Raw genomic sequence first — 27,960 nt, forward strand, 5'->3', positions numbered from 1 at the left:
TAAAATGAGCTTTCCATTATGAAAGCAATGTCTCTCAAGGCTTATCCAACAAAGTAGAACATTAGATTAAAGAGTAGTAGCGTGATGTTTGTTATAGCTGTTTGCAGACGTTAAGTCCCTTGACCATCTGTGAAATTACTTTTTGTGCACTACAATGTTTTAATATAGTGAGCAACTAAGGACTAACGTGACTTCAAATTTTAAACTCCAGCAAAATAAACAATTGTGATTTCAGACACATCTTCAGGGTCCTGAGATGTGTGCTTAGGATTGCACATGCATATTGGCTGATCTAGACTAAAATAAAAATAAAAGTTTCAATGCTATCTGAGCATAAGAAACTAAATTGTATAAGACAGGTGATTTCATTGGTGATTTCAAATATGAAATGTAATTGTAAGGCCGGTGAACAGATTTGAAGAATTAGATGTTTGCACATTCAAAGAGATATAAGCTTGCATGACTGGAATATCTGTCAAAGATGGCCACCGAATGAAACGACTTGCCTTAAGTTGACTTTGGCAGGGTCTCGAGTGCGAGACAAGATGCAACAGTCTTGTCTGTCTAATTCATATTTACATAGAAAATAAATTTAAAAGCAGTGGAGCTTATTGTAAACTTCTCAGACAGAGCTTTATGACTGACCCAAAACAGACTTCTTAAAGCAGAACAATCTTATTGTTTGTTCACATATAGCATCATACTAGACCTGGTATCTGTCATATACTTGGTAAAGTTACATCTGCTCATACCAGAAAATTGCCTGAACTGATTTAGCAGAATTTTTGAAAAGGTCATGTACACACTAAACAGTAATTTACCAGTAAAGCATGCTAGAAGGATCTAGGTTATTGTTAATTGTGCATGCAGTGAAAGTACAAGGGCCTAAGGGTCCATTCTCACCTTAGGCCTTATAGTGTCCACGAACACAAAACAGAAGCATATTACACATACTCATGGAGAGGGAACTGTAACTGCATATGTTAATATTCATAGAAAATTAGGCCAACATCTGGACAGGCACAGGGAAAAGAATTGCTCACTCAGCTCTATATATATATAGGCATCACAGGGCCACAGGCATCATGGCACAGTCTAAGAACCAGACAAGATTACTGGGTAGAAAACTGATTTGTTTCAAAATGATTTGCTTATTTTAAAATGTTTGCATGTTGCATTGACATTTACCTTATAAGCTACATTTACAGTTATGTAGTGATTATTATTATAAATAATAGTTAACCATTATTAGTATGCAGACGTCTGAGTCTATAAGATATGAAAGTGAGGAGCAAACATAATGTTCTAGCAAAATAATAAATCAAATTTTAAAATAAGATTTTATTGCTACAATAGTTTGGGTAAAATTGACAACTTTTAATTATTTATTATTTAAATTTTATTGTTTTCCTGAATGGTAGACATGGTTCAGATCATGGATGACAAAAATGTAAGTATTTCAATTTTGTAGTTTTTGCGTAAAATCAGGTGGCAACTGTATTTTCTGGCCATTAAAATGAATTAATAGTTTAAAAATAGTTCTAAATAAAAATATATTTTAAGATTTATTTTATATAAATATTATAGATTTTTCTTTTGGTGCACCTCAAGTTATCATTAAAAAAAACAGGCAAGGAGAAAAATAAAAAAAATCTCACCAAAAATGTAGTTTTATTCACATAATTTATTTTGTCATTTTACTCTGTACAATTATATAGAAAATAACGCTGTATCATGATTTTTGATCATTAAAATTAACTGATAATTATAAGTAATTTGTAAATACACTGAACTTAATATCAGTTCAACATATTATCTAAAAAAATATGACGTTAGATCTCTAGGGTATAAGACCAAAAGCAACATTTTTAATTGATAGAACCTATTGACATGATCTTGTTCTGGAAGGTTGGGTCTTTTGTAAAAGCATCTCAGCATCCTACAGAGCATCTTTGAAGTGTCACTGAAAGAACTGTGAGCTGCAGTCCTAAAAACCAGATCCTTAGAACCAGTTTCATTCAGGGTATCTTATCCTTATCTGAACGTGTGTGAACACAGACCTCTTGAGGAGGGAAAGCAAGCGTTGCTCTCTGATTACTGATGAGCCGTCTGCCTCTGCAGCAGACCCGCAGACACTTCCACCCTCTCTCTGTCTCACACACAGTCTCTGCCGCAGTGCAGGGCCCAGCCAGATCACCAGCAGCCAGCACTAGAGCCTCTGTCTTACTACGGCAAGCCAGTTAGACACTATATTTAGTGTTGAGGGGGATTGATGTTTTCATATTGGGACAAAACATTTCAGCAGTGTAGGTAAATATATATTTTTTTTCATGCAATAATAATGTGACATATTTGATCTGGCACTCCATTTGTGAAGGTCCATAAGCGCCTGTGTGCTCTGGGCAGACTAATGAAGCAGACGGAGCTGCAAGGATAACATGTGCCCTGCATTTACCCTTGTAACAAAAAATGATTCTACTAATGCCCTCTTATACTGAAGAATCATGTAAACATCAAAATTCAACAGACTTTAAGAATACTGAAAAATAAATATATTATAAAAAGTTATATTAATAATAATAATATTTAGTGATAAATGTCCTATAAATAATAGAAAATGTATCAAAAAGTTTTGTTTCTTAAAGTAACTTGGGTAAAACTGAGAAAATAAAATGGTTAATAATAATTAATCAATACAATGTAATATAAAATGTATATGAATGATCTGTCTTCTTGTCTTGCTGTAAAATGGTTAAAAAATGAATCACACAAATTTGAGGAATGTTTTCGTAATGGGGCAAATCATTCAATAACATGATTTATTGGTCATTCAAATTAATTCATAATTTGAAAATAGTTTTTAATCCAACAGATTACATCAAAAATATGGCATGTTGTGAGAAGGCCTAGACCTCTGAGGTGAGATAGCCAAAATCTATATTTCTATTGGGACGTTGACCTTATTTTTTTATTATTATTATATAATGATATTATTTTTAACATAATGATTTTTCTAACTTAATGCATCATTTTTCATTATGAAAGAATGTGATGTCAACATAATAATTTAAGATTGAAAAGATTAGCTTAAAAATACCTCAAGTTCACGTAAAACACATTCTGTTTTTAAAATCCTAAAACTTTCTGTTAAATTCCAGGTTTGAAATAAATGTTGAATTCCAGATATTTAGACCCCACTATAATTCAAACTGAACATGAACTACGCTTAATACCAGTAATAGAATGTTAACAAATTAGTGTTGTGTAAATAAAATGAATTCATGGAATGTTAACAAACATTATAAACAATTGTGTTTACCCAAGCAAAATGTCTTTTCCATGCGTGTGCTCCTTTAATCATCCTGCAACCAGCCGACAGCAGTCTGATCCCGTAGTCTCCCATGAGCACCCTGTCCACCCACTCGCTCTCTATATGGCAAATGCAGACACGGTCAATTGTTCAGTGTTCCTGTACCTCTGCCAGTCTCACTTTCTTCCGTTGTTTTGCAACAGAAGCACTAAAATCTTTCTTGTGTGTATAGGACACATCCAAACACATTAAAGGGTATGTCCTGTCCCATGATTCAGTGAAGCAAGTCAAGTGTTTCTGTTCGGTTTGACTACTCTCAAATTCAGCCATGATTCTTTTCATCTGTGTGTACTTATTTTGGTGTTTCATACCGCTGCTCATTTAACTGTCTAATTAAATATTGGTTTCGATTATAACAATATCCTAATGCATGCTCTGCACAAACCGAAACAGGATATTGAGTAACCCAAAGAAAAGAGACACAAACATGCAAAGATATGCACACACTCACATTGTGCTTTTCATCGTGCCATCACTAGGCAACGGTGCACATGAAGGCTGCAGCAGTGTCAGCGCGGTCCGATGTGCAGAGTGTAACAGTGGTGAATGCACTGAGCGGGGCAGTCAGAGAAAAGCTGTGCATTCAAGTCACAAGTCAGGTTACTGACATGTTCTCATTACCTCCAAGTGAAAGAAAAAGAATGAAATATAGGCAAGCCGAGCACTCGAGCGATGACCGACCATGTTCTGCAAGCTAATCTGCTAAGGCAGGGAGTAAACCAATGTGTAGCCTACTGAACACGGCCAGGATGATTCATCCCTGTCAAAACCAGACAACTCACCCAAATCCACAAATATGCTTTTTCAGTTCAAGTGCCATGATGGGATTAAATGTAAGTTATATATGCTCTGAGATGGGGTCACCCTGTCTGGGTTTATTTTGCAATGATGACATTATCCCACATAAGGGGTCGGTCACACAAAATGCGTTTTTTTGCATTTAAAAATGTGAGATGGATGGCAGTGGAATGAAAAAAAATAATAAAGCACAGAGATCCAAAAGTTTACTCCTTACAATGTACAATACAATTGTTCTAGCAACAAGATGAACACTGCAACAATATTATAGTAATATTAATACCAAAGTCCTCTGAGGTGCAAGGTGGTTTAAATTGCATTTGCATGAACTGAGAGAACAAAATAGTGTTGAAAATAGCTCCAGTTTTAGTTTCCAGATAAGGGAAAACAGTGAAATTGAGGAAATAACTGACCACTGAATATCACGATTCCCCAGAACTCCATATTAGTTTTTTTTTTTGTGGCTAGAGCTCAGAACTGGATGTGTGGTGTGAAAAACCATGAGATTTTATCACCTCAAGGTCCTTAAATGACCTCTGTGCCATTAAGTAAAAAGGACATTACACACCGTGGGAAAGTATTATGTTGTGTCAGACCTTCACTTCCGCGTGACCCATTCAGTTTGAAGCACAAAAATAGCTCCTGTTGTTGTCGGACTGTGGTTGGCTCTCAGAGGCAAAGCTCTTATGGAAAGGATGAGGATCAAGGAATTGGACTGAGTGAGAATTGATGTTAAAATCCAGTGACAGGGCTGCGATTAGGAATCACACTCCCTGAACAAGCACTTGGAGGATGTTTCTCCATGTATTCACAAATACTATATAGGCAGTGAAGCACAAAGTGAGCTTGAAGGAGGTTATGTAAGAAACACAGAGTGACTTTATGTTCCGTGCTGATGACTGGATACAAAAACAAGTCATGTTCTTGGTATTTGGGAGTTGATGTAGCTTTCATGATGCTTCACTGCTGCTTATCACTTCGGACTTGTTACCGATTTTTGGTTTGGACTTACAAAAAGTACTACTGTGTTTTTAACTATATGTTTTTAGACAATAGTCAAAATATTTTTAATACAATTTTAATCATCATTATACTTTGCATTATAAACCGGACAAAGTAATTTGAAACAAAATAAATACAAAAATTATGCAAAATAAAAATATATAATAAAAAAATATTGCACTATTTCTAGGTGACTAATGAAAACAGATATTCTGAAATTCATGATAATTATTATAATTTAAAATTCAAATTTTCACTCAAATGGTTATTCTGATAATATCATTTGTAATGAAAATGTTGGCATAAAATAAAAGCAGTTTCTCCCAGACTTGTGGACTCCACTGTATATCAAAGTACCACCACAGTAAGTGTGCTCTCCATGTCGGTACATTAAATATTCATCATCTCAACCTGCAGCAAGGTCTGTTTTGACTCTGTGTTTGTGCGAATATCCACTCTATTGTTCTGAACACTCCATCTTTCTCAACGATGCATTGATACAGACCAAATAACCAAGAGCTGTCTTATTTTGTTGATTAGTTTTTTTCCCTGCAAACAGTTATATTCCTTGTCTTCATGCATTTTCCCAGTGGTAAGCCTGTTGTCATGGGAACATGCAGACGTACACAGGGAGAACGTTCCCCCCTTGCTCCAATGTCTTTATCCAACAAGATACAGACAGTCACTCACTCAGACTGTGCATCCATGCATGATGTGAATATTAACACTGATGTGTAAAGAGCTCTTCTCATACATTTTTCATATGCTGAACGGCTAACAAAGAGATCAGACAAGGAAAATCAGAGGAGAAATGCCACCTGCTGGAATTGATTATTCCATTGTATTCACTATACAAACACTTGATCCAATCTGATCATGTGGCTAAACAATATGTTCAACCCAAAACATCTAGTTTTCCTAAACAGGGCTCGATGACATTTACAGTATGTCCAGGCTGCATAGGTCATGACATTTACATTGTCTGTAGCTGTAAGACTTTCAGCCTGACCTATTTCTTCTTTAACTATAGAATGCAACACACTTGTATAGATAAAACAGACAGAACACACACACACACAGCAAAGAGTATTTCCTATGTGACGAGCAAATGTGAGATAATGTGCTTTTTCAGGTGACTGGTGTTGCCTAAAACCAACAGTACATCATGGTTACTGCTTCTAGTGATATACTGAACTTGTTTACAGTTCCATCAATGCAGCTCCATGGGCCATCTCTCCAATCGTCTGCATGACTCATTAGGCTAAAGGCCCTGCTAATGGTGGCCATGTAATTGGAGTCATAAATAAGGCAGCCCCATCCAGACAATCACCAGACAAACCAAAAAGAGAATGCCTGCAGGAGATAAAAGAGCCCCTATTAACCAATGCCAAAAACAGACAGCAAGAAGTGAGGAGAAATTTTTTATTTTTATCTTTCCTGTTTTGCTCATATAAATCCAAAATATGAACTACTGCACCATTCTCAATTAATAAAAATAAAATAAAATTGTTATTACAGCTGCTGTAGGTGTAACTAGTGATGTGTTGATTACCGCATTTTATTTAGATTGGTTTACTTGGTACCACTGAGTCAAAGGTTTCTTTTTACAGTGTTTTTGCAGCATTGAACGGTAATCAGTAGAATGTGCATGATTGCAACATGGTCAGTCAGAAGTGTTATTTAAGTGTTATAGAAGTGTTAAAAGATCCACTCAAAATACTAGTTTTGTTCAATGCAACATTGTCTTACACTCGCACAAGGTATAGAACTACTATTTAGGAGATTCATTGTGAAGAGTAGGAGTAGTCGCATTTTCCGGTGTTCAGCGAATGATCACAGCTGTAATAGTGTCTTTTTAAAAGGAATCCTTGTGATTTGGAATTTAGCACAAATGCTAAAGATTTTCCCGGTGTAGATTTTCCATAGGGTTCAGTTTGTCATGCATTCAGATTTGCTGCATTGACCTACAACTTCATGGTTTGAAACTGACTTCTCTGTGAACTGTGCTTCCAACAAATCTACTGACAACATAAAATCAATGTTTTTACCTGTGAAAATGTGAACATTTCACTAATTTCACTACATGTCACAAACAAAACAAGGGCCCATTGTCTATTGTAAATAGTGTAGCAAATGTATGAAATACAGCTCACAAAGTCATTGTAAAACAAAACAGCTTTCTGTTGGTCAACGCACCAAATTCACCCATGAAAATTTGAAGATGTTATAACTCTATATCACGGTGGCTCTGACACAAAATATATGAATGGAAACGTGTTTGAGTGGGTTGCTTCTTATGGCATTTGTAGTGATTTACACATATGATATTTGCAGTGATGCGATGCACACGCCTCTGCAGTAAATAAATTATGGACAACAATGTTTGCTGTCCTGATGACTGCACTGAAAATGATATGCTTGGACAAACTGATGTGAAACACTTTGGTGTTTAACCAACATCAGCACGGCCTGTACAAGACTGTACAAAAAGGAATTATATGACTTATTTTAATGTAACTTTATGGCAGGTTGTTTATTTGATGTTAAATGACAGCATCTAAATCAGCACATGCTTTTGTTTAATTTGATATATAATGTCCACACAAGCTTTTTTATTAATTAGGGTGGGGAACAGTTTAGGGATAAATGTGTGATTTCTATAGTATACCCGTCATTTTGGTGTGTTCCATATTTCCTCAGAAGTTGGAAATTATGTGTCCCCAGTTGGAACGTTTCACTGGAATGCCCTCTCAATTCAGAGATCTGACAACTCCAACTTCAAATCCAATATGGCTGCTCATTGCACCAACGGATTTTTTTAGTAATATACAGTTTATTAGCACGTATGTTTGTCTGTGTCTCAATAAACTCAGTGGTGAACATAGTACTATCCAAGCTCTATTTGTGGACATGATACTATGGCATTATCTGTGTAAAATACTGCTTTTTATATGTTTTTAATTGACTGGTATAGCCAACAATGGACGCGTCCATCTTAGTTTTCTGACTGAAACACAGAACACTTGGGTGTTGCATCATTCCGCCATCCGATATCCGACTTCCGATGTTAATAGAACACAGCATTTGTAGCACATAAATATGGGTATATTATATTAACATTCAACACAGTCTCAAAAATGTCTTCCCTATTCCATATCCCCATAAAACTGTATCAGTATAAAACTCCCCATAAAACTGGACAGTATAAAGCCTTCTAATATAAGAATAGGTTTGAGGGGTAATTTCAGATCACCATTTGAATTTCTAATGCTCTCAGAGGAATGATGATCTCTATTTAACTCTCACATGTGGTAACAGGCTTTTGCTAAATATTAACATTTTACACAAGAGGCTTCCAATCTGTTTTCTGGAAATCCAGCCAAAGCACAGCCTTTGCCAGAGCTGCTCTCGTGCCCTAATGGTGAAGTCCGTCTAATAATCTCTCAGGAATCGAAGGGCCTCCTCTGCTAAATCGGGCAGAACTGCTTTGAATCAGAAAGTTCAGAAAGATTCTTTGACAACTAAACAGTGGGGTCATGAGGTAAACACAAAAATGGAGCTAGAAATAACAGAATCAACCCAAACAAATGCCATCGGAGTCCATGCTAGGAGGCAGATACACAAAAACCCTCTCAGTAGAATGCTAGAGGTAAAATGATGGCTGTGGGCTGCTGGCAGAGTGAAACAAATTAAGATTTTCAACAGAATGAATAGTGACGTACATATTATTGATGTGGGCAGTCGTGGCCTTATGGTTAGAGAGTCGGAGTGTCAGTGTCAGTGGGGGAGTGAATGTACAGCACTCTCTTCCACCTTCAATATCTTGACCAAGATGAGACCACCACACTCCCAACTCCTCCCCAGGCACCGCAGTTAAAATGGCTGGCCACTGCTCCAGCTGTGTGTGTTCATTACTCACTACTGTATGGGTGCACTGCACAAATTCCACCATATGAGTATGAGACACCATACTTAGCTACACGTCATGTCACACACACACACACACGACAGGACCTAACTGCTCTATAGCGTTTCTGTGGGTCTTAAAAAGTCATAATTTAAATCAGAGAACAGATTATTAAATTAATAGCTATAAATGAATATCTTCAGTCATTAATTCACCCCTGGATGAAGGTTCTAGCTACACAAGATGTTTTTTAATCACTCAGAAGAATAAGCTCACACAAGAATCACGCTGATAGCGCTATATGGTTTTGAAACTGACTCATAAGAGCCATTCATTTGGGTTGGATTGCAGCAGCTTCTCAGTAAGTATTTGCTTGTTGTACATGTTGTCTGTTTCTTGCTGTAGATTCAGTAGCGGTATTCTGGTTGCCGTTCAATAGTAGTGAAAGAAACACAAACAGAGTATTTTTGCACAGTGTTCCTCTGCATCGGTGAAAGGAAGAAATGAAGGAATCTAAATCTCACTCATGTTTTAATTTAAAAGTGAACCTGTTCTTGGTTCCCAGCCCAAGGCCCATTGTTAGATAAAAGATAGTGTATGTATGTAAAGATAATGCATGTGCTACAGAGAGGTGTGCTAGGATTAAAATAAGAGAGTGACAGAAAAAGAGACAATCGGAGAGGGAGAAGCAGCATGGCAGGGCTATCCGACTGTCTAATTAAAGAGCACAGTGGGGAGGGGCACAATGTAGCTTTATGGAGAGGACAACACGAGTAAAATGTGCACAAATATCAATGCCAGAATCTCATAAAAGCACAGAATTTGTCTACCAGATTGGTAAGACTTTTTATTCCAAATACAATAGAGATGCTTAGAGGCTACTTGCATATTTCACCATATTTGCATCCTGGCTTTATTTCAATGTTTCCCTGTCCTTTGCAACCCCCAACCTCTCAGACAGGCAGATGGAGAATGACATGAGTGAGATTGCCCTGGGAAATAAATGTGACAAGCCACATACAATCCAGCTTGTCGTGGCATTTCGCCATTAAACACACTATATCAAAATATCAAGAATAAATCTAATTGTTTAAATTATACACAAGATCTGTAAAAACAGGACACACTGTACTGTATTAAAAAACTGTTTTCCATATAGATTTAAAGGTACTTAATACCTTTAAACATAATGAACATATAATCATTATCCATTCGCATGCTAGTCAGACAAACAAGCCGTACAAATATTCAGTGCTGTCAATCCTGACATAGAGAGCTGATATTGAAGGAGGGGAGAGTAGAGAGAATAAAGCAGACAGAGAGTGCTCCTGGCATGAGGAGCAACAATTTTTGTGGAGAGGAAAGCCTGGTTGAGCCAGATGGGCCAGGCCGTGATATGGAAGAGCAGCAGATGTCCAAGAAAGATTCAGCATGGCGCTCATACCACTGTAAAGCCTCACGGCCCAGCCTGCACACACCTGAGCCACTCCAGATCTCTCCCACTAATGGCTTTAATGGGAATGCAGAGCTGTTGTTCAGTTTGAGTATTACTGTTACAGCTTATGAACTAACCCAAGATTATTAAAGGTCCGGAAAAGTATTACACCATTTCTTTAAAGCCGTTGCTGACATTTAAAAGCGAAAGATGGTTAAGACAAGAGGGACCTATACTCAGGAGTTATCCTTTAGAATCAAATGGCTTATATGTCCATGTCACATATGGTTATAGAAAATGATTAAACTGTAGTGTATATAAGTGAAATAGTATTTTCTTGTTTATTTCACAGTGTTTATTTCAATCTCTGTGGACCACAAAATTAATTAAATTAATTAATTAATACATTTTTCAAATGAATGATTGAATTCTTTAATGTATATCATTTAAAAAAATACAAATTATATACTTTAATTTAAAAATTTATGCTGGGGACATATACATAACCAAACATATAATTTAAATAATCTAATATTATGCTGACATTTCAATTAATCTTAAAAAAATATATATATAGTAGATACGATCCCTTCTCAGAAACGAGACTACTTGGTTATGCCAAGTGTCATTTCCATACACCTATCTAACACGCAGATGCAGAGAGGGTTCAGGGCACTATTGTAGATTATAAAGCAGAGTACATCGCAAGTGCTCACAGCCAGCCTTAATCACAGGAAATGAGTCACATTTCAACACAGGTTTATCAATGTACAACACATTGCTTTTATCATTGCACCACCCGTCACTGCATTTCTGCCAAAATCCCCCTCAAGTATTAAAAGTATTGGGTGCCAGATGATATAAGACTGATACGATAAAAAAATAAAAAAAATCTTATTTTGTAATGGAAAAAAACTTACCATGTCTTTTTTGTTGTCTGTTGACGTCATAGGCTGCGTCTAATTAATCTCTACTACTGTATACTGACAGTCTTTTCATAAAAGCAGGCCAAATTAGAGAGATTCCAACATGTACAGGTTGCATGTCAACCCTTCTTTCTCAGAAACCACGAACAAGATAATGCAAGATGAAAGATGATACGACCCAGACAGAGTTAAATACGTGTTCACCAAAGTTTTGTCCCTTCGAGTGTTCAGTGCAATGAATTATTGGTTACAGAGATATGATATATTTACTATATACTATTTACTGTTCTGAGTGTCATTCCAGATGACAGAAGCAGAGATGCCTGTGGCTCGTGATGTCTATGATGGAATGGGCCTTTGTTTGAAATCTGGCTACTCTTGCTGGTAGGAAGTAGAATTGCTGTTTCTGTCGAATAACTGAATGCCTTTTCCAGGGCTGAGGTTGATATATTTTCATAATGATGCTAAGTTATTAACTGTCATAATGAGAATGAATGATAAAATATAATACACAATGAGTTTATACTTCAGACCATCAAAAACAATTCGTCGCGAGTTTATAAAGGTGAAGTAGCGCCCTCTATTGAGCATCTCATGGCAGCGACACGAACTGTTTTTAGGTGCAGTGCAGATTCTCATCCAGATATCTGTTCATACTAAACATACTAAATAAATCGATCCGATTCCACCATTATTACCCAGGAAAAAATAAATAAATAAATAAATACATAAATACAGTTCATTGCATACTTTGACTTCGTAATAATATGCAACATATTGTGGAGAATGTTGCCACAATAGGAACCTATATCATTAGGGCTTTACAGAAAATTATAACGAAGAAACAAAAATACAAAGATTTCTAACCTTGCTAAAGAAATTGTACTGAATAAATGATCTTTACCTAAATTACATATATTCCTGAATAAATAAGATATGCTACTAATGTTAATATACTAAACCTGTTAATAAAAAACCTTTTTCAATAAGAAATTGTTAGTTCAATTCATGCACAAAGTACAAAAATTACTTTTAAGACATTGAATTAAACATGACATAGTAATACTGAAATTGTATTTTGTTGTATAACATGCTCAAATTGTAACTTTACAGTGGAGTTCATTTTGCGAAAACTGCACTTCAGACAAACATCTCAGCTTCAGTTCTGGACAGGTCGTAGCTAGTTCATATTTACAGAACACCGTCATGTTGCCATTTACAGAGATAAGCAGACTCCCTTGAGAAGTTAAACTTGATAAAAACCGACATAGTGTAACAGAACAGAATCCTTTTATTCAAGTATGAAAATGTAAAGCACATTTTAATTTCTAGCATACAATTCAATTATGTAATACAAACCAACACAACTATAAAGGCAAATTATTTAATTTGAACAATCAGTCATCTATAGAGGTCTATTTTATAAATCTGACTTTGAAGTGCATAGAATTTTGCATGACAGTAACACTTAAGTCCTACAAATCCTGATTCAATTGGTCCTTTGTAACATAAAGGTTGGAGTAAGAGAATATGGTATCAAAACAAAACTCAAATCTGATACTGTTTTCTGTTTAGTGATACTGTAAAACATAAGCGACCTCTAACAACACAAAAAACTTCTTAACACAAAGTAAATGGTTTGGTTTGCGCAAAACACTGCGAGACCTGATCACCGCTTTCGAAAGTTGAGGCATTTTGCTGTAAGCCTAAAGACTGCTATAAGGTTAATGCTTCATAATTGATCAGAACACAGTTGAACCAATACCAACGAGTAATGAGTACCGTTAGATATAACGGGCTGTGACCTTTAGCAGAAGGCACAATAACATTTCAATGAGAGATATACAAAACAAATTTGATAAATCTGCATGAAGGAAAGCAGCCTGGCATATATTTAAAATATCTGGATGAATCTCACAAAACCTGGGTCATATCTCAAACCGAAATCAAAAGAAAAAAAACTAAACACATTTGGTTGACAGAAAATTATTCTGTTTGTGTTTTTTTGCATGGTGCCATTTATTATAAATAAAATTAAAAAAATTGTATCTATTTAAAATTTAATTTAATTATTTCAAATAATAATAATTTGTTTTAACAATAAAAAAGTGAATAACTGTAATATAGTAATATGTGTAATAGTAATGAAAATTTATAATTGAGAATAATAGATATGACAAGAAATTGTTATTGAAATATGGAGGAACATTTATCCTATTGGAATCACTAAAATAATGATCAGAAAAGAATGTTTCACTGAAAAAAAAAAATGCTAAATGTAATTCCTCATTTATTTCTTTTGATTTTAGGGTTAAGTGAGACCTGGATGTATTTTTGTGAGACTCATTCACTGTGTTACTGAGTTTTTTTCTACTTCAGCAAATTTTCTATGGACAAATCTGCTGATTCTTTAAAATAAGCTCAGTGCTAGGCTTTGCTCCAAATCTGAGACATAAACACAATGGTTACAAAAGTTTTGAGCTATTACGTTTTGGTTTGGTTTAAGTGGTTTATGCGCCCTTTCAATTTGACATCACTTTTTATATACTTAATAGAAGTTTTGACATCCAAAACGGATGTCTTCAAAAATTAGTAAACAGACTAAAAATACAAACTAGGGAAAACTGAACCAAACAAACATAAAGCAAAAATATGCACATCATGCTAAAGTGAAAGACAAAAAACTGAAGTTTTAAGTGATGAAAGCTAGGACAAACTGAAATAGACTTATTTCTTTTAACAGGACCTTATAATTAGAAAGGCCCACAAATAACCTCTCTAGATCCTGCACTCAGGAAGATCAGGCAGAACCCACTTTAAATTCTCATAATAAAAAGATTACCTCCATTGCAAAGTGCCTCTTAGTGCTGATTAATAGAGAGAGAGAAAAAAAAAGCTTGTATGGGATTGCCCCAGCTGTACCCATTTAACTGTGCTACGCCATTTGTCTCCATCCAGATGTTACCGTCGGCTGTTATTAAGGATAGTTTGGATGGAAGAAACTGAGTTAGAAGAGAAAGGCCAGCAGCCGTGTGATTCTAACCTGAAACAGGGAAGAGGAGGTTTGTACTGTAGATGAGGAATCATTTACACCTTCTTAACATACACATTTTAGCAATCTGTCTCAGTTAAGTGCACCCCAGGTTCGTACCAAAGAAAATGCGAAACACGCTGCCTTCACTCAGTTAAACTAAAGAACAAAGCTAAACATAAAGTCTTAAAGGAAACTTTGTGAAACAGGGTCCTGAACAAATCAATGCTGCAGCAGACGACTGTGTCTTGATTCGACACAGTGCGTTTGTGAAGATAAGCACACGTTTGTTTTCAAGTGCTCGACCGAAATCAATCAGCTGTTATTCCTTTCTCCCGCAGTTCCTCTGTCACCCGCACAAGGTATGTAGGATCTGGATAACCAAAGCTAAAAAAACAAAAAAAACAATATTAAGCTTAATTAAATTAAAGCGCAAGTTAAAAAGTTCAGCAAAATGTTTCTTTGGCTTTTTTATATTAAAATGTATTAACTAAATATTGTTGTGTATGACTATATGTTACGATTCAATGGTTTAGGATCAGTAAAATAAAGAAATTATTTTTTTATTCTGTATTAAATTGATCAAGTGACTGAAAAGACATTTATAATCTTAATAAAGATTATTTCATTTTCTATTCAACACTGATAATAACAAATGTTTATATCAGAATAATTTCTGAAGCATCACGTGACACTGCAGACTGACTGCTGAAAATTCAGCTTTTGCATCACCGGGACACAAGAAATTTTTTAAATATATTACAATACAAAACAGTTCTCTCCAATTTTAATTTATATTCCACAATATTGCTTCTTTTTACTGTATTTTTGATCTATTAAATGAATAAATGTAATTTAAAATATGGAATGGGATTACTACAACCTTAAATTCCAAATTAATTTTATATATCTTTTGGTGTGCCTCTCACCCAAACCAACAGCTTTAAATGTTAAAGTTTGATGTTCAAGTCAAAAAGCAATTCCAGGGAAGTTATTCCTATGGCATTACTGATTCCCCAGATGCAAATTAGCGAGCAGCTATTAAAGTGCATACCATCGTGGTCCGCCCCATATGGAGGTCTTGTGGTGGATATCATTCCAGGTAATAACATTATGCATGCCGGTGGTCATGGAGGTGCCTATGGTGAAGATGAGGCGCTGCTCGAAGGCCCGGCGCAGCATACGGAGGACACGGTTTCCCTCAGGGCTGTCTGGCAGGTATGCCACCCGGTCTGTGCCTGGATACCTCACCCCAGGGTTTGGATGCTCTTCCTGAAAGAATTTTAAAACATAATAGTGTGTGATTATAGATTCGGTGTGGAATTTTTTATGCATAAATGAATGAAATCTGGTCTGTGGTGATCTGAATGCAAAACACGCTGCTGTTGTAATCTGCCTGTAAGCAGTACTTACCGCTTGCAAACCGGGAGGGAAACTGTAAATTATGCATATGCAGCCATAACCTTCATGGCCGGGCAACTCCAGATCCGGGTCTCTTTCTACCATCATGGTTCCACTGGCCGGTTGGTTACCAATAAGCTGGCCATACACCAGCCTGCATACAGGACATGCTTTTTTGACTTGAAATGCCTGTTCTAAACAGCACCGACAGAACGAGTGGCCACACTTGTCCAGAGTTGTCTTTTCCACCATTTCGCCCATGCAGATAGAGCAAATCGTGCTCTCTTCTTCATGACCGATGGCTAATTCGGCACCGGTCCTTGCTGCGGGCTCATGTTGCATGGGTAAAACCACACAGGTTTCCATGTCTGCACTTTTCCTGTGTTTCTGCTGTTGCCTCTGCGAGCGTCGTGGATGAGGGAGAGGCGGAGGCAACAAAGTCCCTTCCCCATCAGGTTCCTTTGCCATCATGCATGGTAAAAGTGAACGTTTCCTTTTTGGAGCCGCCTCTTGTTTGGTCATCTCCTTCCGGGCACAGCGGCATAAGTCTATGAAAGCTTTCCGTGTAACAGGAGAAACCGGCCCCTCCATCATCCCAGTTCTGGTCCTGCTGCTGCCCTCCACCGGGGAGAGCCGCACAGCACAGCAGCCACCACGCTCCCCGCGCCGGATGATGTCTGCGCTCAGTCCCTGCTTGTCCTGGAAGTCAACCAACCAGGGTCGTCCAGCGGCTACAAGGTAATCCCACACCGCCTGTGACACCAGCACCTCGTCACTGCCCTGCCCCGCTCGCACGCTCATCTCATCAGATGAAACTGTGAGGATAAGAGATCAGTTTGCAGGAGTCAACATGAGGCTACCATGAACACTAAAAATAGTGCAATTATGCTTATTTTCTTGTTGTAAATACGCTACAATTGACACTATACCAAACCTAATTCACATTTTATTAATAACTTGACATTAAATTTTTTTTCAGTATTTTCAGATAAAACACACAGTTTAAAAAGTAAATAAAAGATTTTTTATAAAAAAAGTTTTATATATAATCTAAATCTATTCTTTTTGTAAAGAAAATTGGATAAATAGGTTACCTAAAATATACACTTTTCTATAAAAAAGAATAGATAGATATAGATAATATATAATCGTATTTTAATAAAAAAATATGGTGAATGACTATTCCCCGTTTTATAAAATCATTTTTTTTTTTTTTTTTTTTTTAAGTCTTAAGAACAGCATAATAATTATACAAAGAACATTATAAGAATTATATATACAGAGCTAAATATATCATTCTAATAATATATCATCATCATATATAATTATATATTCATAGTTCAAAAATAAATGCTGCTTTTTAATTTAAAAATCAAATATTTGTCATATGTATCTATATTTTATTTCCATTTATTCATTTCCGAATAATTGTATGTAGTTTTTCAATTAATATGAGGTCTAACATCAGAGTAAACAAAGAAAAAAAGTAAAACGCTAATTAGACTAGTTTTAGATTAAATGTACCATGTCATACTATGGGACACTGCTCTGACAGACAGATTGATGTAATATTAACTAATCAGTTGTAGTAATGGTCAGCCTTGAGACTTTTTACATTTTTTAGGTTAAATATTAGCTTGGACTTGTTATCAGTTCACCCTTTTCTTGTCAGGGAAAACATATGATGAATATATGTGTAATGAGTCAGCCATGCATAAATTCACAATACTTCACACCTGACAAGAGCCGCAGGGTAACATGCAAATTCTTCTTATTCAGATCTTACAATCTCCTTGGTCTTAATCATATTATAATTTACCCTTTTACAATCAAATTGATTTGTGGCTGTGCAGAAGAAGGATGGAATAATTTAGACAATGAAGTTTCTTGCATGAATAGGCTGTGCTAAGTATTGCAGGCAGCGGTGCAGAATCACATCCCATCTCTGAAATGTGTTCACTCACTGTATAAACAAAGGATCTTTCTGTGTTGCTCTACCTGCTCCGGCTCATGAATGTCACTTGACACTTGCAGTGGTTACATTACTGAAACTAAATTACCTTGTGATCCCATAAATTCTCGTTAATTGCAGTAACAGGCCTATTTTCCTGTTTTAGAGAAAATAAATATACAAGTTAGATCAAGACATTGTTTATTTTAAGGATTCTCCAGCAACCTGACAGATGAAGAAAAGGATGGCAGTTGCCATAACCTAAGCATTTTTTTTTCTAAAATTAAAAACAATAATGTAAATACACATTGGGATGAAGCCTATTGTGTTCATGTAATAAATGAATTCACCTTCTGTAGTGACTTTGCCGGAAGAGATGAAATTAAAGGGAACCTACTGCAACTGGAGAATGCCTGCTTCCACTCGACGAACTCAAGAGACAACCGCTGCATTGAACGTGCCTTAAAAACTGTGACAATACCGGCGAATTAATGCTTGGGATATACTCTTTGAGCTCGGATGACACTTCACTCGATCAACACACAGGCTCAGTCTCTTTGTGGTTCTCCAGTTCCCCGTCCTTGGCCACAGGAAGACAACATGCATACAAAGAACATCGCTGACTGTCACGACGAACTGTTTAGCCTTTAGCTCCTTCACGACACTAACTATGCGTCTCTATGTCATATTTTGTAATCACGTAGTTACCTTTTAGTAGTTAAAGTGAAACCCCCCTGAAAACAAGATAATGTAGGCAGGAAGTTCGTCATTCTAGTCTTTTGGCTGAGCCGGATTAAAGATAGCGGGATGTGACCACTGTGTGGCGCTCTTTAAGACCACATCATCAGTCGTCTTGAAATGTTATTGTCTGACCTTCGTGGTTTTTTTTCTTATTAACCACTTGTGTATATATTAACTGGACTAATAGATATTTTAGGTTGCAATTATTGCCATTTTTAACATTAATGCCATTTATCATTATTATTATTATTATTATTATTATTAATAATAAATTATTTGTTTATTTTGTTTATAAATTATTTCGTTTGTTGAACTATTGCTGCTTTGGCGATATTGTATGTAAACCATCATGCCAATAAAGTACTTAGATAGATTTGTTTGTTGGTTTGTTTAGATAGATAGATAGATAGATAGATAGATAGATAGATAGATAGATAGATAGATAGATAGATAGATAGATAGATAGATAGATAGATAGATAGATAGATAGATGAAATTAAATAAAAATGTGCAAGTGTCACTTTATTAAAATTAGTAACATTTATTATTATGATTTCTTCCTTTTATCTTCAATTATTTATTTAATTCGCCTCATTTATTTTCAGTACTACACTTTGGCTGTTTTGTAAGTTTTTAGAACCTTGACAATAACGTTTAATCCTGACTCTAGATAATACAAGAAAAAAAAGGTCACTACATATCACATTACGTATACACGTGTGATTTCCATGGTCCTGAACCCTGATCTATAATAGAGAACTTCTGCATCAGCTGACGTCTTGTACGGTCGCTGGGGTTACTATGGAGACGCATTTGCTCAGGGTGCGCGCATGGCCCGGAGCGCGCAGCAGAAGTCGCTAGAAACGTTGAGAGATGATGCGTCACTGCGCGGATCCTGTGCAGGTTGACAGAGCGGCGCATAAACAGCTAGCTTCAGTCTTTATGCATTCGCTTTGATTGAGCTTAAATTCAAAACAATACCACAGGCGAGAGTACGCAAGTGGCAACGCAGATTTTGGTGAAAACTGAAAGAAGATATCGACATGTGAGTTTGACCGGCAGTAATAAGGATGCAATAACTTATTAGCTAACGTTAGTTAGCAAGTGTGTTCATAACCTCTATCAGGGAAGCTTCAGATTTTCTCACATACGGCTGTTATTTGATATGGTCACTTAAGAGAATACTGGTCATTCTCGGGGTTTAAATCACATAAAACAACTCTATTCGTAATCGGTGATGAATAAAAGTGCACAATGTTCCCATAGCAGAATTTAGCTAGCTGGTTAGCAGCTAGATAGTTTGGGCCTGTAGTTACTGCACAGCTAACATCAGAGCTGCTGGCCAGTTTATTCCTACGTTATTATTATCATTTATTACATTTAAGCTTTCATCTGAATTACTGTAGAATGTATTAGCAATATGTATGACCTCGATTAAGCCTTACACAGATCAAGGCTTGCAAGGTGTTCCCTGCTGGATAAAAACACCTGGTTAATCCAGCCTAAATTGGTTTGCTGGTTTAAGATGATCTTAACCTGGCTACGGTAGTTTTCCTAGCTGGTGCTCAGTTGGGTGGCCAGGTGAAGACTCTTCATATAGTGTCCAGGCTATATGTTGGATGATTTCATACTGGGTGACTACCCAGCCTTCAATATAAACCACCTGCACATCAGCTTGGCTAAGCAAAAAGACCATCTTAATCCAACTGAAATATGCTGATCTAATTTAGGTTATTAGATTATTAGAATTCAATCATGGCTAGTAATACAGGATATCTAAACTACAGTTGCATCTAAAAAAAAATGTATATCATGGAAAAGTTATTTATTTTTTTGTAATTCTAAAAAGCTAACTTTTTTATATTCTATATTCATTGCACACAAAATGAAATATTTCAAGAGTTTTTTGTTTTAATTAATCTCTGTGAGGTTCAGGTCTGTCATGTTGGCTGGCCAATCAAGCACTGTAATATCATTGTCAGCAAACGACTCGGAAGTGGTTTTGACAGTGTGGGCAGGTGCTAAAGTCCTGCTGCAAAATGAAATCATCATCTCTGTAAAGCTTGTCATCACATAAGGCACAGCTCCCCAAATCATCACTGACTTCAGAAACTTCACACTGGACTTTGAATTCTGTGCCTCTCCAGTCTTCCTCCAGAATCCAGGCCTTGATTTCCAAATGAAAGGCTAAATTTACTTTCATCTGAAAAGAGGACTGTGGACTAGGGCTCATTCATTATCCCAGATGAATCGCCTTTGAAAATGAACGCAATATTGCGAATCTTGTCAGTGATCTACGGCTCTGTCTATTAAATGGTGCTCCATTTAAAAGCAGGTGATGGTGATTTAGCGATAATCACGAAACCAGATTTACTGATTAGATGCGCATGATCATATTGTTCGATATATCGCCCAGCCTTACTGTGGACCACTGAGCAACAATCCAGTTCTTTTTCTCCTTAGCCCAGGTGAAATGCTTCTGATGTTTTTCTGGTTCAGGAGTGGCTTGGTTCTAGGAATGTGACAGCTGTAGCCCTTTACCTGAAGATGTCTGACCGTGGTGACTCTTGATGTACTGACTCCGGCTTCAGTCCACTCCTTGTGAAGCTTTCCAAAGTTCTTGAATTGGCATTTCCTGACAATCTTCCCAAGGCTGTGGTCATCCCTGTTGCTTGTGCACCTTTTCCTACCATTTTCCTTCCAGTCAACTTTCTATGAATATATTTTGATACAGCACTCTGTGAACAGCCAGCCCTTTCAGCAATGACCTTCTGTGGCTTACTTATTGTCTTCTGGACAGCTTTCAAGTCAGCAGTCTTTCCCATAATTGTAGTTGCATGTTCTAAACTAGCCCAAGAGGTACCCAGTATCAAAATTAATCAAACTAATCAAGCTCAAAATTCAATATTCTATTTTTTTTTCAGATACTGAATTTTACATTTTCCTAAACTGTTATTCATAACCATCACAATTAAAACAAAAAACTAATATTTGTTTGTGTACAATGAATCTAGAATATAAGAAATTAATTAAATTACAAAAAAATAAAGACCTTTTCCATGAAATTCAAATTCTTTGAGATGTACCTGTAAATATGTGGTGTCCAACAGCTTGACATGTTAATTTTTATGATTAAATTAACCACAATTTCACTTTCAGTTTGGTAATTTACACACATTTCCATGAAGTATCCACTACCATTCAAAAGTTTGTGGTCAGTAGGATTATTTTCCAATCAATCCCTTTATTCAGCAATGATCACATTGATTAAAAGTCACTGTAAAGAGATATTACAAAATATTTTATTTTAAAGTAATTTGAACTTTGTGTTGGTAAAAACCTGCACAAATTGTTTCCTGTATAAGTATAAGATTGAATAGGAGTTATTATTATTCAGCCACTTCCTTAATGCTAGGGCTTGGTTCTGTCATTTTGTTTATTATACTGGTGAAACTCTGAGTCACAGAAAACAAGAGTAGGAACACTCCGATGGACTTTCTTAGGAACTGAGTATTGCAGAAGTAATACTTCCAAACAACCAATAGTTCATTCATGGAATAAAGCCCATTTATTTCAATGCTTCTCAGGGACACTTGCTAGTAAATTGAGTAAATTCCTGCATTTCTTTTTACATTTTAACACGTTTGTTAACCACTCAGGAATCTAACTGGTGGTATTTTATTAAACGTGTTATAGTTCATGTTTAACATTAGATAATAGACGGTTAGACAACTTGAGCAACACTTTAATAATGACCATAACCAGATTCTTGTGTATGCGAATATCATAAAATGACAATAGTATTTAATAGGGATGGGCATTCGATTAAATTTTCTTAGTCGATCGTCGGGAGAATTAACGATCGACTGTCGATTAATCATTAATATTTTTATAATATAATTAATTATTAAATTTTGATAATAAACAAATGCAATGAATAAAAAAATACAGCGTGTTTTTCCTCTGTGAGACCTTTATTACAAGATTAACTTGTGGCAGACAGTTAAACTACGTTCAGGCAAACCGAACATATATCCGCGTGCATATGCAGTGCTCTAAAGCAGTGGAACCTGCAGCTGCGTGCCGGCGTTCTTAAACAGAGACCTCATTTGTTCCAAAATAATAATAATAATAATAATAAAAAAATCATGTTAAACAATAACATATAAAACATTATAATACTTAGATCTGACAGATTTTGTCAAAATGTAACTCAAAACTATCCAAGCCAGAAGAAAAAGCCAGATATTAGCCTTCCTAACAATTACGCTAACTTAACAAATTATGCTACTTAAAGCCTCATGAAAAATAACTAACTTTAGTAACTAGCATACAACTTCTGCACGAGTCTACTATCTTCATGATTATTCTTTTGAAATCAAAACGGAAGATCACAGATAACCGAGTAGGGTGTCAAATATTGCACCCTGGTGGTAAAATATTTAATTGCTGCCACACAGTGAAATTCATTTAATTGCTTCAAGACTCGCACTACGCAACGCAGCCTGCATTAGAAAAAAATGCTTTAGATTAATCGATAACAAATTAACATGATCGAAGAAATTCTTAATGATCAATTATCGATCGTCGATTAATCATGCCCATCCCTAGTATTTAATTAACCTTCAAAATTTAACATTTAATAAATCTAAACTTAACAAAATCGAGTGTTTGATAATGTCTAAATATATAAAGTAAATAATATATATGTAGCTCAAGTGGTATCGCATTGCGATAGCAAGTGCAAAGTTGGGGGTTCGAATCCCAGGGAACACATGTTAGGAGAACATTGTTAGCCTGAATGCAATGTAAGTCGCTTTGGATAAAAGTGTCTGCTAAATGCATAAAAATATAACGAAACTGACCACCAGTACTCTTTTCAGCAAATAGATCAGAGCTTATTAGACTTCTTTTAAAATGGATGGGTGCAAGTTTTTGAACTTCAAATTTTCGGCAACCATCCACTATCATTATAAAGCATGGATTAGCCTGGACATTATTTAAAATGACTCTGATTGTATTTGTCTGAAAGAAGAATGACATATACGACTAGGATGGCTTGAGGGTGAGTAAAAGATGTAAAAGATGGGGTAATTTTCATTTTTGGGTGAACTATCCCTTTAAACATCCTTACAGTCATCAAATGCTTAAACCATGGCATTACATATGAATATTTTTTTCCAGTCACCAAATGCCTGTAATTTGAGGAGATAGTGAAACTTTGGTATATCCTGCCTAAACCCATTCAAACGAATTGATAGCACGGAGTTGTTTGGAACTGTTGAGAGCTCCAAGAACTGCATGGCGGTGTGATCAAAGCATGTCGCAACTCTGTTTTTCAACGGCTCTGCTGAAGCCCAATGTAGATTGCCAAGAGGCCATGCGTGACCCTGCCAATCAATACAAACTGGTTTCCACGGTAATATCACTGTTGCTCCACCCCCCGCCAGGGCCTCCTGCTCGCACATCTTAATTTAGAGATGCGCTTTTAGTATGGACTTCTGGAGTATGCCTTTAAACATATGCACTTAGCTGTTTTCTTAGTTTGTCATGTACCCCATAAGAATTAAATGTCATGTTTTTAATTCAAGTGAAGTATGACCTTTATAAAGTCCGGCATGCTTTTTCAAATGTATTTTAATTCCAGATGTTTTCTAGCATTAATTCCATTCGTTTTACAGGCAGCCAGCAACTGCCAAGTGGTATGACAGACGGGAGGCTGTCTTCATTGAATTCTGTATAGAAGACAGCAAAGATGTCCAAGTTAAATTTGACAAAACAAAGCTTGATTTCAGGTATACCTTTTATTACAGTTATTTTTAAATGTGTTTATACTCTGCTGCAAAATTCAGTCATTATTACATTGTTGTTATGAAATATAATTATTCAGTGTACTGCCATGAACTAATATTTATGTTTATTATTGAAGTGTTTGATGCTATAATGATACTCAGTCAAAATGTTTCATGTTCTTTGCAAATGTTAATGATTGCCTCTTAAAATGCAATATAGTTCTATAGTAGTTAATTCTCAATTTAGTTGTATTTATTTTTGCTTTAGTTGTGTTGGAGGAACAGATAACATCAAACACCATAATGAAGTAGAATTATTTGAGTCCATTGATCCAAATGTAAGTACACCACCTGAAGGTTTCGGTTCTAATCCAGGTTGTAAGAGCTCAATCAGTGTGGCTCATGTATTATTGGATGTTACATAAAACTCTGTAATTCTTTTGCAGGAGTCTAAACACAAACGAACAGACAGGTCTGTGTTTTGCTGTCTAAAAAAAGCAGAACCTGGCAAGTCTTGGCCAAGGTTAACAAAAGAAAAAGCAAAGGTCAGAGTTTGGTCTGTTTGAACTATTAAAATGTAACTTCATTTAGTAATGATATAACATGTTAATTAATGTTTCTCAATGCCCTTTGTGTAGCTTAATTGGCTAAGTGTTGACTTCAATAACTGGAAGGATTGGGAGGACGACTCAGATGAAGAATTGAACAGTTTTGACCGTTTTTCAGAGGTTTGTGTCTGTCTTATATATTCATTCTTTCTTTGAATTGTATAAATGGAAAATAAATCATACACATTTGTTTTTTCCCCCTTAAAGATGATGAACAACATGGGTGGGGAAGATGACCTACCAGATGTGGATGGTGCAGATGATGTGAGAGAATTATTGAAGTCATAATGTTTTTAAATTGGCCATAAGAATATAGTTATTTTTTCTGTTACTGTTATTTACCTGATTTTTTTAAATGAGTTATTAATAAGTTAATTAAAAAGTTAATATACATGCTATGATTTTTGATGGGTTTTTATCTCCAATTCCAGGAAGAGTCTGCGGATAGTGATGATGAAAGTAAGTTTTCTTAAATTATCTGTCCTCTGTGACTTGTTTGTTCATTGTATTATTTTGAAAATCAATACAAATGAGCAATAATTATGTTAGCTGTTGTAACTTTAAATACTAATAATGAATGGCATTTAAAAGAAAAAAGAAAAAACACCTTTGGCCTGTTTATTGGTTAACAATATGGATTTAATATATATAATATAATATTTTTATTTATTTATTTATTTTTCAGAAATGCCAGACCTTGAGTGAAGGAGGAGCCAACAATGCAGAAGAAAGCAAAAATTTTCACTTAACACTTAAATGAAGAGAGAGACTAAGTTTGAGTTGGTAGCCATTTAAAAACTGCATCGTTTTTGAAACTGTTTTTCAAGATCTTTCTGCAGAAAGTCACGAGGGATGAATTTTTACTGTTGTGTTGATGGCAACATCAGTCCCTCGACAATGCACTCTTTATTTTTCTGTTCTGCATGGACAATTACAAGCTCTCGATGATGTATTGTGGACACCATTTATAGTCAGTTTACTCAATGGCTTTTACAGTCTTGGGCTTTTTCTTCAATGTCAGTTGGGGTTATTGCATCATGTAACCATATACATTGTAATTTGTAGTAATGGAAAAAGGACATGAATGATTTTTTCAACATATTCTGCCTTCGCCCTCTCATTCAAACCGAAAATTTTATTTAATAGTGTTTTTTTTTTTTTTTTTTTGTCATGAGGCTAATTTCCTTGTGTGTGAGTGAAGGAATAATTGTCTTTGGACAAATGCTACTTCATTGCAAATGCCAGCCAAGACACTAGGCTTTCACTAGTGCTGTGTTTGAAATCAGATTGGCATATTCAATTGCACTGCACTTGAACTGATTCATCGATAAACCCCCTATTTTTTTTGTTTTAGTCGCAGTTTTGCCCCTCGGATAGGTTTATGTGTCAATCCCAACATGTTCAAAGTACATAGTCCTCTCTGTACACGCTGCTTTATACAATTATTTCAGGTTGGCAGTTAGTATCTGTTGTTTTGTATCACATTTGGATGTGTAGCAGGCAATGTACACTGGTTTCTTCCATATATGTAAAGAGAAGTGATTAAAAGAAGCATATGAATCACCGCTGTACAGAACAAAGGGTAACTTATCAATAGATGACCAATTTTGTGTTTGCACTCTTAATATCAATGCAGGTGTGTCTAAAAGATGAAAACAATGTTGTGACCCGTCAATTCAGTTTATAAATTTCAGTTTGTTAAATGCAGTGAGGTTTTTGTCTACATATTTCTAATAAACTGTCTCTAAACAACACTTATGTTTCCTGTCTTTTTGTAAATCAAGGATCATTTGCAGTAGTGTGTGGTAATTCAGACAATATTTATGTTTCTTAAATTAATGGAAGCAGATTTTTTTATTATTATTTTTTCTACTCTAGGGTAAAATTAAATTGAAATTGAAATTAAATTAGAAATTGTTACCCAATTTTTCAATTTAACGTCGTTTTGACGCCTGATTTCACAAAGCATGTGTAATTAACCTCTTTCTAGATAAGGAGATTTATCGTGAGCACTGTTTAAACTGATATTACAGTATGAAATACAGATTTATCAAATCGATAGCACAACAACATTTGTCGTTGCATCCATAAAAATAAATAAATAGGTGCCGGGGAAAAAAAATTACAATTTAAAATAAATTAAACGGGTGCCGGAATTTTTTTCCTTGCTCATGTAAAGAGAAAAGCAGTCTTTCCGCCACAAGAGGACGCCATAGTTCCTTTTCTGCTAATCATGCCTGGCAAGAATTAATTTGTATTTTAAAAGTTTTTGAGAAGTGATACCACATTCGACGGGACAGCATCTGTTTAAAAGCAAATAGTCAATTAAATGCCTATTTGGAAAGTAGCTTGTAGTTTTTTGTTTTTCTTCTCAACAGAGGGTATGGTTTCTGGGAAGCACCGAAGGGTGACTTTAACGGTGTAGGGATTTTTGTGTGTGTGTCTGGAAGTTTTTGGTTTGTTTTGTTTATATATTTTTATAAACCAGGTGCTCCTAATTATAGCAGGTGTAGTCATAATGATGGATGTATAGTATCTGGAAGGACTGTATGTTTTGATCAACAGTTGATCTGTAAGGCCTGGAATAATTTATGGGGTTGAGTTCCCTGAGCTGGCATTTTGTTTAAGACAGTGGTGGTATGGGGGGTCGGGGAGGGTTATGCTTGTGTCAGCAGTCTGTGCTAGAGGTAATAGAAAAATCCAAACGCAAGCGTTTTTAAGCTGTCTCTCCTGTGCGACAAAAGGTGGCTTACGGACGCATGAGCAGACCATGGGATGGTGTAATCCTACCCACAATGGATGTACACAAAGTTGGTTACACTGAGCCGGGCCTTGCAGAGATACCGTGACTTGTAACTCAACCAGAAACACCTGCTTCCAAAGCAAATGCATCTGGTCGGTTAATGAAACTGGAGAATGATGATGACAGATATTTGATACTTTGTTTATTTAGGAGGTGCTTCACCTTAAAATGAGGTCATTTAAAGTGAAGTATGAT

At 35.8% G+C, this 27,960-nt stretch overlaps 2 protein-coding genes across 7 annotated transcripts; one reads left to right on the plus strand and one right to left on the minus strand.

Annotated features, from left to right (window-relative positions):
• Nucleotides 1-12,711: 12,711 nt before the first annotated feature.
• On the minus strand, nt 12,712-18,654 carry LOC127944787 (probable E3 ubiquitin-protein ligase DTX3). 6 transcript variants are annotated; one of them, XM_052541044.1, is made up of 6 exons: nt 18,530-18,629; nt 18,172-18,401; nt 17,931-17,978; nt 15,883-16,685; nt 15,524-15,741; nt 12,712-14,856 (listed from the first exon to the last, which is right to left on the minus strand). In XM_052541044.1, exons 3-6 carry the CDS (start codon nt 17,941-17,943, stop codon nt 14,781-14,783), a joined length of 1,110 nt encoding a protein of 369 aa, XP_052397004.1. In that variant the 5' UTR covers nt 17,944-17,978; nt 18,172-18,401; nt 18,530-18,629; the 3' UTR covers nt 12,712-14,780. The 6 variants fall into 6 exon arrangements, with proteins under 6 accessions (XP_052397004.1, XP_052397006.1, XP_052397003.1 ...); XM_052541046.1 differs by having other exon boundaries at nt 18,219-18,654; XM_052541043.1 differs by having other exon boundaries at nt 18,172-18,653.
• A 759-nt stretch (nt 18,655-19,413) lies between these two features.
• Nucleotides 19,414-26,716, plus strand: LOC127944790 (prostaglandin E synthase 3). Its single transcript, XM_052541051.1, has 8 exons — nt 19,414-19,607; nt 24,244-24,357; nt 24,623-24,692; nt 24,801-24,899; nt 24,993-25,082; nt 25,170-25,226; nt 25,394-25,421; nt 25,648-26,716. Coding segments are annotated over exons 1-8 (480 nt in total). The 5' UTR covers nt 19,414-19,605; the 3' UTR covers nt 25,668-26,716.
• Nucleotides 26,717-27,960: the final 1,244 nt, after the last annotated feature.

This window comes from Carassius gibelio, chromosome A23 (genome assembly GCF_023724105.1).
Source record: "Carassius gibelio isolate Cgi1373 ecotype wild population from Czech Republic chromosome A23, carGib1.2-hapl.c, whole genome shotgun sequence".
Taxonomy (NCBI): domain Eukaryota; kingdom Metazoa; phylum Chordata; class Actinopteri; order Cypriniformes; family Cyprinidae; genus Carassius; species Carassius gibelio.